Source organism: Pseudonaja textilis, chromosome Z (assembly GCF_049901715.1).
Source record: "Pseudonaja textilis isolate UNSWEBS1 chromosome Z, rPseTex1.2, whole genome shotgun sequence".
Classification (NCBI taxonomy): Eukaryota; Metazoa; Chordata; class Lepidosauria; order Squamata; family Elapidae; genus Pseudonaja; species Pseudonaja textilis.
The window spans coordinates 124,980,152-124,994,748 of record NC_142008.1 but is presented as its reverse complement, the minus strand read 5'-3'; the positions used below and the strand labels follow the sequence as shown (position 1 = coordinate 124,994,748).

At 55.3% G+C, this 14,597-nt stretch overlaps 1 protein-coding gene across 1 annotated transcript in view; it reads left to right on the top strand.

Annotated features, from left to right (window-relative positions):
* ZBTB4 (zinc finger and BTB domain containing 4) overlaps nucleotides 1-13,332 on the top strand; it is a 31,781-nt gene extending 18,449 nt beyond the window's left edge. Inside the window, 3 exon segments of the mRNA XM_087916426.1 lie at nucleotides 3,673-5,845; nucleotides 5,848-5,895; nucleotides 5,898-13,332. Of these exon segments, the coding sequence (XP_087772552.1) occupies nucleotides 3,673-5,845; nucleotides 5,848-5,895; nucleotides 5,898-7,414 (3,738 nt within the window). The 3' untranslated portion in view covers nucleotides 7,415-13,332.
* Nucleotides 13,333-14,597: the final 1,265 nt, after the last annotated feature.

Genomic DNA, 14,597 nt, shown 5'->3' with positions numbered 1-14,597 from the left:
CCTTTTCTTTCTCCCTCACTCATTTTCTCTTTTCCTCTCTCCCTTTCTCTCTGTCTCTTCCTCTTTTCTCTCTTTTCCTCTCCCTCTCCCTCCCCGCCTCCCTGCACTTAGCACTGTCCTGTTTCTGGCTTCATGCAGTTCGTTTTCCATGTTGCTGCAACAATCCCCTGCTATTCTCCCCCCTCCCATCTCTCCCCCCCAGCCCTGTTGCCTCTCCCCATCCAATCTGCTGACATCAGCCTCCTGTGACTCACAAGCAATCCAGCCCTATAAAAAAATCTGCTCCCCTCCTCCTCCTCCTCCTCCTCCTCCTCCTCCTCTTCTTCTTCTTCTTCTTCCTTCCTCCTCCTCCTCCTCCTCCTCCTCCTCCTCCTCCTCCTCCTCCTCCTCCCTCCTCTCCTCCTCCTCCTCTTCTTCTTCTTCTTCTTCCTCCTCCTTCTTCTCCTCCTCCTTCTTCTCCTCCTCCTCCTCCTCCTCCTCCTCCTCCTCCTCCTCCTCCTCCTTCTTCTTATCAGTTCGGGCGTCATCCCTCAATGCGGTCTCCGTGCCCAATTCCCACCACCTCTGCCCGCAGCCAAAACGGGATTCCTTCCATAGCGTGGCTTACGTGCCTCCATCCAGGGTTGGATATGTTTGCAAATGCGGTGTGCGTGTGTGAAGTAAGCAAAAAAAAAAAAGTGACTCTTCCAGATACGCGCCAGGGGTCCCTGGTGCTCTCTGAGCTGGGTGTTCTTCTGGCAGACGTTTCACAACCCAACTAGGCAAGGTCATCAGTATTTGACTAGGTGGTGAACTCGTGCACTGATGATATTACTGGTTTGGTAATGAAACGTCTGAAAGAAAGCAAACCAGCTCAGAGAATCCAAGAACTCCACATCTTCCTCCTCCTCCTCTTCCTCCTACTTGCAAACCCCACTTCCTTCTCACACTGATGATATTACCTAGTTGGGTAGTAAAACGTCGGCCAGAAAACAGCCAAGCTCAGAGAGGACCCAAGATTCTACTTTCTTCCTCCTCCCATGCAACCCCCCCCTCCCTTCTAGCACTGACGACGTTCCCTAGTTGGGTCACGAAATGTCTGCCAGAAAAACCACCCAGCTCATGTCAACCCCCAGTTACAAATATTCTCCTTTATTGGTAGCACCTGGAGCATTTTAGGAAAACCTGCAAACTTTCTTTTTTGGGACTTCCATCTCCAAGGTTGTCTGACATTCTAGGAGAAGACTTATCGTTGGTAGCCAAGACAATGAAGGAATCTCCTTTTTTTTTTCCCGGACACGCAAACACGTTTTAGGGAAAAAAAAAAAAAAAAGGGGAAGAAAGCTTCGGTTGAAGCTTTCGAAGCTCGATTCGCTCCTCGGTGGGTTTGCAAGTGTCCTTCCCCTTGACTTTAGAGCAGGCGGTCCCCCAAACTTGGCAACTTTAAGACTTGTGGACTTCAACTCCCAGAATTCCTCAGCCAGCAAAGCTAGGAATTCTGGGAGTCGACGTCCACAAGTCTTAAAGCTGCCAAGTTTGGAGATCTCTGCGATAGAGCTTGGCGCTGGGGAAATCAAGTCCAATGGTTGAACAATTTACGTGTGTGTGTGTTTGTGCAACAGGGCTACATTTCCCAGGAACCATTTTGCACGATGCCCAGGGGCAAAGGGGGTGCTGGGAGATTTTCGTTCCATCTTCTTTACCCACTGATACGATATTTACGGAGGGCAAAATCCTACTTGCCAGGAGACCATTGTGACAAGTCTTAAAAAGATCAGCGGGGCCTCTGACCTACAAGGACAAGGACGCCATGCCCAGATGTGTGTGCGGGCATGTGCATGTGTCTTGCTTTCACCACCCTACTGGCAAGCACCAATCTTTGCCATCAAACCTACCGGCTCTAGGAGGGGGGTAGTCTTACGTTCTCTGGTGGTCCCACATCTGCCGCCTTGCCTGTCCTCCACGACAACATCCAGTTTGACTGCAGCGTTCCCCCCCCCTCCTCAAATCTCTGTTCCCTACCCCATGGCAGCCACCCTTTCCTCCCCTCCCCCCTGCCTCTCCTCTCTGCTCCATCCTGGCCTGTTTCCATACAAAGCCCCTTTCCGTTTGGATACCCCGTCACTGCCAGGAAATGGATGCTGAGCGTGTGTGTGTATGTGTGTGTGTGTGTGTGTGTATGTGTGTGTGTGAGAGAGACAGAGAGAGAGAGAGAGAGAGACACTGACGAGGGCGGGAAGAGAGAGAGAGACTGCAGCTCTTGGGATGATTGACACCGGATGGTACACCTCTCTGTCTCCGTTCACACGGGCGTGTGAATATCAGTGCGTGCACCCCTGACTTTCCCGACGCGTGCGAAATAGGCTGGCTTATTTGTAACACCTCCACCCCACCCACCCACCCACCCCCGGGCCAGGGAAGTAAGCAAGAATTGGGAGGGAAATACCACCGTATTAGGGGGGGCATGGCTTGGGTGGACCAAAAACGGGCAGCGGCTACCTCTGGCGCGAGAGCAGCCACCCCAGGGCTGCATTTTTAGGACCGAGTCAAAAACCGGACTGGACTTTGCTTTTTTTTTCAGCTCAGCTGGCACCGGACGTGGCATCCTTCTGCCAACTTAAGGCAGCCAGGAAGGGAATTCCGTGTGCAAAATGGCTCAAGGGGGAGGGGAATGCAAGAACGGAGCGGCCAAGTGGCATCCATCTCACGAAGGAACAAGCGTTTCTCGAGCATGCCGTGCCCTTGGCTGGCCAGGCTTGGAAAAACAACAGGGCCTGTGTCTCACCAACGGGCTTGCCAAAGTTGGCAACTTCCTGTCGCTCCGTCGGCTGTTTCCAGGAAGTGCCACCTCAAGAGCCTGCTTCGCCCTCCTTCCCGAAAACGGTGCCCCGGCAACCTCAAGTTCGATGTTTCGGCCTCAAACCTCTCTCGGCCCGCAACCAAAACCACTGAGATGTGCTCTTAGCATTCGACCCAACTTTTTGTGTCTCTGGTTTCCTCCAGGGGGAGTGAATTTGCACTGGGGGCCTGTCTTCACTTGGGGGGGCGGTGGGGGGAACTAGATAGAGTGGGTGTTTTCCCGCCATGGTAACTTTAAAATGGCTGGGCTGGACTTCAGCTCCCAGAATTCCCCAGCCCTCCCTCCAATCAGTTTTCCATTTAACTGCCACACCCGTTTAGTCCGGGGTGTGTGTGTGTGTCTCCAACCATGGCAATTTAAAAGCCTGGAGGACTTAAACTCCCAGAATTCCCCATTCAACCATACCTCTTGTTTTTTCTCCTACTCTCTCGAGATTGCAGAGGAAGGAATGACGAGAGAGTAAACAAGCCAGAGAGTCGAAGTCTAGCGACTCTGGCTGGGGAATTCTGGGAGTTGGAGTCCTCCAGGCTTAAAGTTGCCAAGGTTGGAGACCCCTGGCCTGTAGCCCACACTTAACCGGTTTATTAATTCAGCTTGTTGAGCGTTAATTTTTTTTCCCCCTTGATCAAAATCAAGATATATTACATCTGCCGCATTCCCACCATCTTTTTAATTCTCTTCCCGATCTGAGCGGGAATTCTGAGAGTGGGTCCCACCGTCTTAAAGCGGTTGAGATTAAGAAAGGCTGTGATAAGAGACCAGTGAACTCCGAAATCCAGGCTTCCCAGTGTTCCCTGATGTCACCACATCGTTGTCTCTCCTTTTCGCCATAGGTCCGAGGCAGCACGATGGCTTCGGGTGTGGAGCTCACAGACAGCAGCCATTCTAGTTCCCTTCTGATCCAGCTGAACGAGCAGCGGCTACGCGGACAGTTCTGTGATATCACCATCATCGCCGAAGACACTAAGTTCAAGGCCCACAAAAACATCCTCGCGGCCTCCAGCCCCTACTTCAAGGAGGTCCTCTCCGAGGAATCGGCATCTCGCCAGCCGCGCCAGATCCTGGAGCTTCCCGACATCCAGGCGAAAATCTTCTCGGACATCTTGAACTTCATTTATAACTCTCGGCTCTCGGTGCCCAGTCCGGCCATTGCCAAGGAGATTGGGGTGGTAGGCCGACGGTTGGGCATCTCCCGCTTGGAGAACCTGGATGATCCCCTGGCGGAGGTTAAGATGGACAGTCCCAGCATGGCCTCCCCTCGAGGGTGTGGCTCCCCCATTGACCTCACCTGCCCCTCCCGTTCTTCAGAACCCTCTAGCCCTGTTTGTTTGCAGGATTTGACCAAAGTGTACAGCCCTAGGCAGGACCCCCGCCCTGACTCTGAAACCGAAATGGCCAAGATCCTCTACAATCTGAGCTCCGTTGCGGCCGTACCGCCGCCCACGGCCTCCGATTTGACCTTCGTGCTGAAGGAAAACATCGATTGGGACCACAACCTCTCCGGGGCTCCTCCTGTAGCTTCTGTCAACCCAAACGATGGGGTGCCAGCGTCCGCCTCTTCTTCCTCCCCCTCGTCCCCCTCCGGGGCTTCCTACCCAGCCAGCAGCACCTTCTGCTGCGGGAGCTGCAACCGGTCCTTTGCGACATCCTCCGCCCTCAGCCTCCACGCGAAGCTCCACCGGACGCGGCGTTCACTCTCCTGCCGCCACTGCGGCAAAAGTTTCATCCACATCAAGCGGCTGCAGACACACGAAGTCTTGTGCAAGGAGGGGGAGAAACCCAAAGAGGGGGACCCCGCCAACAAGGCGCCCGCCAGCCCAGAGTTACCTTCCAAGCCAACAGTTGTAGCGGCTTCTTCCAAAAAGGCGATGCTCTTCCGCCATCGGGGCCCGCCACGCATGGATTATCTCTCCGACCAAGACCACTTCGTCAAAGTTGTAGACGGGCACATCATCTACTTCTGCACCGTCTGCGAGCGGTCCTACATGACCCTCTCCAGTCTCAAGCGTCACTCCAATGTCCATTCCTGGCGCCGGAAATACCCGTGCCGTTACTGCGACAAAGTGTTCGCCTTGGCCGAGTACCGCACCAAGCACGAAGTGTGGCACACCGGGGAACGTCGCTACCAATGCATCTTCTGCTGGGAGACCTTTGTGACTTACTACAACCTGAAGACTCATCAGAAAGCCTTCCACGGGATCAATCCTGGCCTCATCTCCTCAGAGAAGACCCCCAATGGGGGTTACAAGCCTAAACTGAACGCGTTGAAACTCTACCGCCTCTTGCCCATGCGCTCCCAGAAGAGGCCGTATAAAACGTACAGCCAGGCGGTGGCATCCGAGGACCTTCTGCACCCAACGCGTGCCGTCCCCATGACCCTGGGGGAGAGTGGTCCCTTGGATGGAAACCTGGTCTCTTCCTTGAGCGCCGGTGACGTGGCTTCCGTCTTCCCCACCATGAATGCCTCTTTAGAATTGCCTGAGGCCGAATGCACCCACCAGCAGGAAACCACAAGCACCGAGGAGACGTCCGTCTTTCCAACTCCCAGTGAGGAGAGCCAGCTGGGCAAACCGGCCCGGTCTTTGAGCACAGAGGCACCCACCGTCATCGCCTACGGGCACCCCACTTCTTCTGTGATCGTTCATAGCACCTCGGTGAAAGCCCAGGCTCCTTCCGTGATCACGTACAACAGCACGTCATCCAGCGCTCTGTTGAATGCGGGGACTGCACCATCGCTGTCCCAGTTGGAGTCCCCTTCTCCAGCTGTAACTAAACCCATTAAGAAGCAGGTCCTGAGAGAATACATCCAGTCACAGAAGATAGAGGAGCAGGCTTTGGAAGAGGACGGCAGCGAGCAGGGGTTCAAGGCAAGACGACCACGGACTGGGCGCACCATGACTTACATGGCTAAACCGGCCTGTGTGGGAGCCACCTCCGAAAGCCGAGCAGCTCCACTCTGCCAGATCACAGTCCGCATCGGCGAGGAAGCCATCGTCAAGCGGCGGATCTCGAAACCGACCTCATGCTTGACAAAAGCACCCGGGTGGGAGGAAGGCGCTGGATTTCAGCCATGATCTGAGCAGTGAGAAACCGCATCACTCCCTCCTGCCTCCGACGCTCCACGGCAAGCGGGCCGAGAGGGTGTTTGCGAACGAGAGCGGTGAGGAGGACAGCGACCGCGGAGACACAGAAGACCAACTCTGGCGCCCCTACTACAGCTACAAACCCAAACGGAAGCCCGGCAGCAGCGGCAGCAGCAAAGCCCTGCCGAAGGTGAAGAAGTCGCGGTGGCGGCACAAGCTGCGTTCCCTGCACTGGATGAAGCGGTCAGAAGAAAACAAGGAGGGAAGCCGAGCGGGACCCCACCGTCCGGGCTCTGCCGAAGTATCCAGGGGACAGGGCGCTGACTCTGACCGGTATGAGATGGACCGGCCGGTCAAAGTGGGGGGCAGGCGGGGCGGTGAATGGAAGCATGAGTGTAGCATTTGCAGCAAACTCTTCTCGGCCCTCAAGAAACTGAAGAAGCACGAACGGGTCCATGCCCGCCTTGCCAAGGACAGCCAGGCCGTGGCGGTTTTGACAGCCACCCCTCACCGGGTGGGCCGCAAGCCTCTGGTGAAGTTTGCCTGTGCCCACTGCACAAAGGTCTGCAAGACCGCGGCGGCCCTGAGCCGCCACATGAAACGACATGAGGGCCAAGAGGAGGTCCCCCTGCCGGTGCTTACCACGGTCATTGCTTACTCCAAGAAGCCCACCGAGGTGCCCATGCCCACCCCTCCCCCAGTGGTCAAGGAAGAGACCACTCAGGAGATGCAGGTGTCGTCTTCCAGCGGGGAGGCACCCGGAGGCCAGCCAGAGGTGCCCGAGGAGGGCTGTGCAGAAACAGTGCCGTACAGCAGGCACACCCCTCGGCCCGAAGATGAAAACCTGTCGCCGCCAGGGGCCACCAAGTCCCCTTTTCACGAGGAGCCACCCATCTGCTCGCCACTGCTACAGGCCACCACGACCACCACTAGCCTTGCCGACCTGCTGCCAGATCTGCCCTACTCTCTTAAGGACCCCATCATCTCTCACACCGGCCTGGTCCAGAAAGAGATCCTGGCATCCCAGGAGATGGAAAGCAACCGATACCCAGTCCAGGAGTATCCGTTGCCCCTGCTGGTGCCCGGGAGTTGCCGGAGCAGGAAGGAGGTGGAAGACAAGGCCTCGTTCCTGGCTTACCCCAGCGCCATCCAGTTCAGTGCCATCAGCAAGGCCGGGAGCAGTGGTGGCGATGGCAAAGTCAGCTTCTACCCTGAGCCGTACCCGCTGATGTACGGGCACCAGCTGCTGGCCACCTACCCCTACAATTTCACCCTGCCAGTGGCTTTGAACATGGTCATTCCAGATGACAAGGGCCAGCCCTTGCCCTTCCTGTCCAACGTCTTCAGCTATTCGATGAACCCTTGCCGGGGCGTGGTGGGGCATGAGGGGCCGCCCGCCGCCCACGGGGGCCTGGGGATGGGCGGCTCGGCTCGGGAGAGCCGAGGAGATCCAGCGGTGCCCGAGAGGCTGAAGAAAGGCGGGCTCCTTTGAAGGACAGGGCAGGCAAGGGGCGCCCGGATTACGGGGCCTGGAAGAAAGGCAAGGCAGAGGAGTGGCCGGCCTCCGCCCCTCTTCGGTTCTGAGAAGGTAGGGGGGCATGCTTAGGAGGACCGTTGTGGGGGTGGGTGGGTGAGTGCGGATGGGCCCCCCCCCCTAAACCGGGGGCAGGTAGAAGAGAACCAGCCCCACAACCCTTCCTATCAGTGGCATTTCACATGGGGCACGTGTCATAGAGAAGACTTCTTTAAACAAAAATAGCAAATATAGGTACAGGGTACCCTCTTCCCTCCCCCTTTCCTGCCCACCCACTCCCACCCACGCCTGGTTCCTAACCCTCCCCACTCCCCCTATGAATGTTGTTTGTAGACACAAATAAGAGTGAATTTGCACAAGGAACCGCTTTTCACCCTTCTGACTCAACGCCTCGCCATCCCCAGGGCGATTTCCAGCCTGTTCTCGTGCGCCCCCTCCTCCTCTGTATTTTTGCTGCTGGGGGGTGGATGGGGTGAAGAGGTGGGGGGGGTCAGACTCTCTAATGTAGCTCCTCCTCCCTGCTTTGGGGGTGCCTGCGGACCCCCTCCTCTTCCTCCTGCTCCTCCCCACAAACCGCCTGAGGATCCCTTTCCTCCTCTTCTCCCTTCCTTTCCCCATCAGGCCCTGCTCCCCGTCCTCACCCCTCTGTTCTTGGGGTGTCTAAAGACTCGACCCCCTGCTATCGGAATGTCCTTCCCCGCGGACCCTCCCTTTTCCTCTTCCCCCTTCCCACTTATCAGGGTGGCCTTCCTCTCCCTTTATTCTCTTCCCCTGCTCTTCCTTCGTCCCCCAGCCCGTGTCTATCCCTGTGCGTGCGCGAGCGCGCGCTCTGTGCATGCGATTTGTTTTCCAACTGGCTGAATGTGATGAATCACATTTTCATTTTGGGCAGAGGAAGACAGCCATGGGATGTGGGAAGGGGGGCGTGTTGCGGTGTGCAAGCCAGCCAGAGAGGAACGGAATGGTGGAAGGACCAACCGAGTTGTGTCGCACCACACCGTCCTCCAGCCCAGCACCCTGCTGGGGGACCCCAGCGGAGGGTGGGGTATTCTTAAATTTGGGTGCCCAGCAGCAAAAAACCCCTCCTCTCCTCTCCTCCCTTTCCCCAACACCCCCTTCCTTCCCCCAACCCACCCACCCCCCAGTATAAACGACCAAGGATCAGCAATAGGTAATTTCAGCTATACATGTAAACTAGTGTTCTCTCTCGTTTTTTTGTTTTCGTTTTCAAAGTAGCGTTACGTTTTGTTTTTGTTTGTTTTTTCAAAATGGGTGGCCTAGTTTCGAACAATAATAACTTAACGGGGCGGATCTCCCCGAGGGAAAAAGCCCGCAAGACGGGGTGTGCGGAGGGCAGGAGGCTGGAACTGTGGGTCCCCACGCAGGAGAAAGACAGATTAAAGATGGTTTGTTGTGGACCAATGAAGTGCGCGTCGCAAAAACTCCAGCAGCGCAGACATCTCCCCCCCGAGAGTTGAATCTCCCCCAAAATGAGCACCTCCCTCCTTTTCTTCCCTTGCTAGCCTCTCCCCTCAAAAATATTAAGCGTCAGCCTCTGTATTGCATTCAGGGAAAAGGAAAAATAAGAAGCAAAGGAACGCTGCACCATTTGGAGGAAGGAAATAATTTTTAACAGGCAAAATAAGCGGCGTTTTCCTGTTTGAAAACCAAATGCTTAAGCCCGGTGGAAATTTTTCCGACTCTTCCTTCCTTCCCGATTCCAAACATAAAAACGCTCTCTTGCGTGGACACACACCCCTCCCCTGATTTTGATGGGGAGGTTTTCCCAAAAGGACCCCCAAAAAAAAAACCCCACGGCACATTTTGATTTTGCGATTATTTATGGAAGGAAGAATCGCACGCAAGGTTCTTAGATTCAACTCTCCCCGTTTGTTCTCCCTGTAAAATTCCTCGCCCCCCTTTCTTTTTTTCTTTTTAGGAAAATGGGGAGGGGAATATCCTCTGGTGAAGTATGGGACTTCCCAATCCTGGCCTAAAAACATCGTAGCTCCTTTCGCGGCAGTTTGACCACCTTCCAAATTTAACTTTTTCGTATGTTCCCTCCCTTTCCTGCCCCCGCTGCAGGGAAGTGTCTGGATGACCTCCCTTCCTCCCATTTTTTTTTTTGTCCTGGCTCTGCCGTCGCCGCCGCAGCATTGCAGACGTACTGCGATGTACCCTCCCATCGTTTGTGGAGTGACAAGACCTGCGTTCTTTCCAACCTTGTGAAAGTTTCCCCCCCCTCCCAAGCTAAGCCTGGGAGGGGGCATTGCTACTCCTCTTTGGCGTAGTTTACCTTTCCAGGTAAACCTCCACCTCTGCACCTCTGGTTGTGATTCTTAGGTCCACCGCGAAGTTCCCTGGACAGTACACTGTGTAGAATTCCCAGTGTAGAATCAAGCAGGGGAGTTGAGGTTCAGGTACCTTTGAACCCCGTTCCACCTGCAGAATTGGGAGCCGAGGTGCTGGGGGCGGGGTCACACCAGCCCTCCCCCGCTTCTGCACAGGGACTGGCTCCAGGGACCTCGTAGACATGCCATGGGGGGGAAAAAAAACCCTTTCCCACGTGAGAGATGATATTGGTTCCCCGATACTGCTTTGCTGCACCCTGGCACGGCAGAATTGGCGTGTGCACGTAGAGGATGCATCGCAGCCCACCACACCACGCACATTTCTGCCCACCCTTTCCTTCCCACCCCACCCCACAAACACAAAGACCTGTGGCCCCCTCCTCTGCTTTTTTTCTGCCGTGATGCGTCTTTCTTCCCACCCTCCTCCTGTCCACTGCTCCCCTTGCTGGCCCTTCGTGACATCCGATACATTCCCTGGTTGACAGCAGGCTGCGCCACAGCGGGATTTTTCTCACGCACATTCATTTCCTGTCCGGCAGGCGCACAGCTCCTTCTGCACTCGGCCCCCTCCCCAGCCCCCCAGCCCCGGCCTGCTATCCAGGGCTGAACATGTTAGGGTGCTACTTGCCCTTCTCAAAACTTCTCCTGGGATTTATGTTTAAATTTTGGGATTGTGGGGAGTTTAGTCCGGGGCCTAACGCTGGATTGGAGGCCTTGTGTGCAGGGGCCTTCCACTGGCTAGGTTACAGCACACGCTGCTGTTCTGCATGGGGAGGGGGGGAGAAAGGGCCTTTCCCGCTAACCCAGGGGTCTGCAACCCACAGCTCTGGAGCCACAGCTGCTGCTGCTGCTCTTCCTCTTCCTCTTCGTCTTCCTCCTCCTCTCCTTCTCCTCCTCCTCCTCTTCCTCCTCCTCTTCTTCCTCCTCCTGCTCCTTCTCTCCTCCTTCTCCTCCTCCTTCTACCCCCCTCCTCCTCCTCTTTCTCCTCCTCCTCCTTCTCCCCTCCTCCTCCTTCCCTCCTCCTTCTCTTCCTCCTCTTCTTCATCCTCCTCTTCTTCCTCCTCCTGCTCCTTCTCTCCTCCTTCTCCTTCTCCTCCTCCTTCTCCCCTCCTCCTCCTCCTCTTTCTCCTCCTCCTCCTTCTCCCCTCCTCCTCCTTCCCCTCCTTCTTCTCCTCCTCTCCTCCTTCTCTCCTCTTCCTTCCCCTCCTCCTCCCCCTCCTCTCCTCTTCCTCCTCCTGCTCCTTCTCTCCTCCTTCTCCTCCTCCTTCTCCCCTCCTCCTCTTTCTCCTCCTCCTCCTTCTCCCCTCCTCTTCCTTCCCCTCCTCCTTCTCCTTCTCCTCCCCCCCCCTCTTCCTCCTCCTCTTCTTCCTCCTCCTGCTCCTTCTCTCCTCCTCCTTCTCCCTCCTCCTTCTCCCCTCCTCCTCCTCCTCTTTCTCCTCCTCCTCCTTCTCCCCTCCTCCTCCTTCCCCTCCTCCTTCTCCTTCTCCTCCTCCTCCTCTTCCTCCTCCTCCTCTTCTTCCTCCTCCTGCTCCTTCTCTTCTCCTTCTCCTCCTCCTTCTCCCTCCTCCTCTTTCTCCTCCTCCTCCTTCTCCCCTCCTCTTCCTTCCCCTCCTCCTTCTCCTTCTCCTCCCCCTCCTCTTCCTCCTCCTCTTCTTCCTCCTCCTGCTCCTTCTCTTCTCCTTCTCCTCCTCCTTCTCCCCTCCTCCTCTTTCTCCTCCTCCTCCTTCTCCCCTCCTCTTCCTTCCCCTCCTCCTTCTCCTTCTTCTCCTCCTCCTCCTTCTCTCCTCTTCCTTCCCCTCCTCCTTCCCCTCCTCCTCCTCCTCCTCTCCTCTTCCTCCTTCCCCTCCTTCTTCTCCTTCTCCTCCTCCTCCTCCTTCTCCCCTCCCTCCTCCTCCTCTTTCTCCTCCTCCTCCTTCTCCCCTCCTCCTCCTTCCCCTCCTCCTTCTCCTCCTCCTCTTCCTTCCCCTCCTCCTTCCTCCTCCTCCTCCTCCTCCTCCTCTCCTCTTCCTCCTTCCCCTCCTTCTTCTTCTCCTTCTCCTCCTCCTCCTCCTTCTTCTCCCCTCCTCCTTCTCTCCTCTTCCTCCTTCCCCTCCTTCTTCTCCTCCTCCTCCTCCTCTTCCTTCTCCCCTCCTCCTCCTCCTCATGCTCCTTCTCTTCTCCTCCTCCTCCTCCTCCTCCTCCTCCTCCTCCTCCTTCTCCTCTTCCTCCTCCTCCTCGGTGGTGCAGTGGTCAGAATGCAGTATTCCAAGCTATTCCTACTGCAATCTGGCAGATCGAATCCCACCAGGTTCCAGGTGGATTCATCCTTCCATCCGGTGGGTAGAATTGGATCCAGATCGTGGGGGGAAAGAGGGCTGACTCCATAAACCGCTCAGAGAGGGCTGTAAAGCACTGTGAAATGATACATAAGTCTAAGTGCTATTGCTGTTCTTCCTCTTCTTCCTCTTCTTCTTCTTCTCCTCCTTCTTCTTCTTCTTCCGGGGCCTCTGTTGTGCCTCCCTGTCGGCGGATCCCACCACTGGCTGGTCCCTCCCCTTCCCGTCACACCTCACCTGGCCTGAGAAGGTAAGGGTGATCCTGAGCGACATGAAGACTCCTGCTCCATATTCCAGAGCAGGAGTCGACCGGGGTGGGAGAGAGTCGCACCAGCGGTTCAGTTACCGGCTCCCTGGTGTTTTCGGTGGGGAAAACGGGTCCAAACGGCTCTTTTCGAGTGTTTAAGGTTGCAGACCCCCCGCCCGCCCGCCCTAACCAGCCCCTCCCCCGTGAGTTTTTGAGTGGGGAGGGGTGCTTGCATTTGCAGTAGCCGGACCCCTTGATTGCATCCAGAGATGGGAGGAGGGCAAGAGAGATTGGCCCGGGCGGAGCAAGGACACGCACCAAAGCTACATTTGGGGTGGTTTTTCCTCCCCCGCACCCCAACACCGCCAAAGCAGGAGGCTTTGGGGGCTGGGGGGAGAACATTGGGGGCAGAAGTGGGGAAGTCGCTGACATGTACATAGTGGTTGATCTTTTGCACTTTGTCACTGGGGAGGGGCGCGAGCTGGGGGGCGGGCGCTCCGGTGATTGTTGACCGTTTGCTACTGAATGTAACTCGTTTTTATTTTCCTTTTTTAGAAAAGCACCTCTAGCTAGTTTTTACGGCACTTTAGATATTTACTGAAATTCTGTTTAAGGAAACTACAGAAAAGCAAAAAAATAAAAATAAAAAAATAAAAGGGAGAGAGAGAGAGAGAGAGAGAGACAGAGAGGAAAGCAATAGCAGGAGAGAGAGAGAGAAAGCAGGAAAAGGCAGTCGTTTCAAAATTACGTCGGTCATTAGTCATGAGGACAAATCATCGTGGGTTTTGTTTCGGTTTTTGGTTTTTTCCTGCCGCTTTTTTCCCGGTCTCTGTTCCAAAAAAAAAAATTGTGACAAGTGTAAGGAAATTTCCTTTTAGACGATTACTGTATTTATCTTTCTGCATCTTTGTGTGTAACTCCAATAACTTCTTCAAAATAAAATAAAATGACAATTATAACGTTGATGGTGGCACACCCTTTGGAAGCGCGCCTGCTGTTTTCTTTGCTTTTGTTTTTCTGCGTTAGCAACCGTCCTGGGCTGAGAGACAAAAAAAAGAGACAGAATTGGGTGGGACGGCTGCGACCACAACCCTCCCCGGGATGCAGGTTTGTGGAAAGCGGGGTGGGGAGGAGGAGGAAGAGGAGAAGATGAAGGCTGTGGGGTCCTTGGTGCGGTCTGAGCCTGGTGGTTTCGGTGCGGCGGTTTCGTGACCCAATTAGAGAACATCACCAGGGCTGGTTAACCCCGGTCTTCCTTCTAGCCTTGATGACGTCCCCTAGTTGGGTCATGAAACGCCTGCGAGGAAACCCAAGTTCGGAGACCACCAAGGACCCCACAGTCAGTTGTCTTCCTCTGCAAACCCCACTCCCTTCTAGCCCTGATGATGTTCCCTAGTTGGGTCAAGAAACGTCTGCAAGGAAAATAAAGCTCAGAGCTCACCCAGGACCCCTCAGTCCTGTGCCTCCTCTTCCTCCTCCCTCTCCACAACCCTTCCTCCCTCCTAGCACTGATGGCGTTCCCTAGTTGGGTAAAGAAACATCTGTAGGGAACCAACCGAGCTCAAAAACCACCAAGGACTCCTCAATTTCTTCTCCTCCTCCCTGCAACCCCTCTCCCTTCTAGCACTGATGATGCTCTTCCTCCTCTTCCTCCTCCTTTCCACAAACCCTCCTTCCGCTCCTCTTCTTCCTCCTCCTCCTCCTCCCTCCCCACAAACCTTCCCTTCTAGCACTGACGGTGTTCTCTAACTGGGTCATCAAACGTTTCATCAAGGATCCCTCACTCCCTCTCTTCCTCCTCTTCCCCCTCCTCCTCCTCCTCCTCCTCCTCCTTCCCACAAACCCTTCTTGCACTTGACGATGTTCCCTAGTTGGGTCATGAAACGTCTGCAAGAAAACCACCCAGTTCAGACAGCCCCCAGGACTCCAGAGTACAAAACAGAAGCGCAGCCTCAGACGTAACTTACGTACCGTTTGCCAAGTCTTCCCATCCTCTCTAGAACTGCAAATCCAATTCATCAGCAAATCCAACGTCAAGAGTTCGTTTTTCTCTCACTGTTGTTAAATTAATGGTCATATTGGGGTGGGGGAAGCTGCAGGGGAGTGGGCTTAAGTTCCCCCCCTCATCTACCCTCAATGCCCCTCAAGGAAAACACACACACATACTTCTAGTAAACCTGCTTGCAAGAAAAGAGCCCCCCCGCCTGCCCCCCCAAGATGCTGGCTAC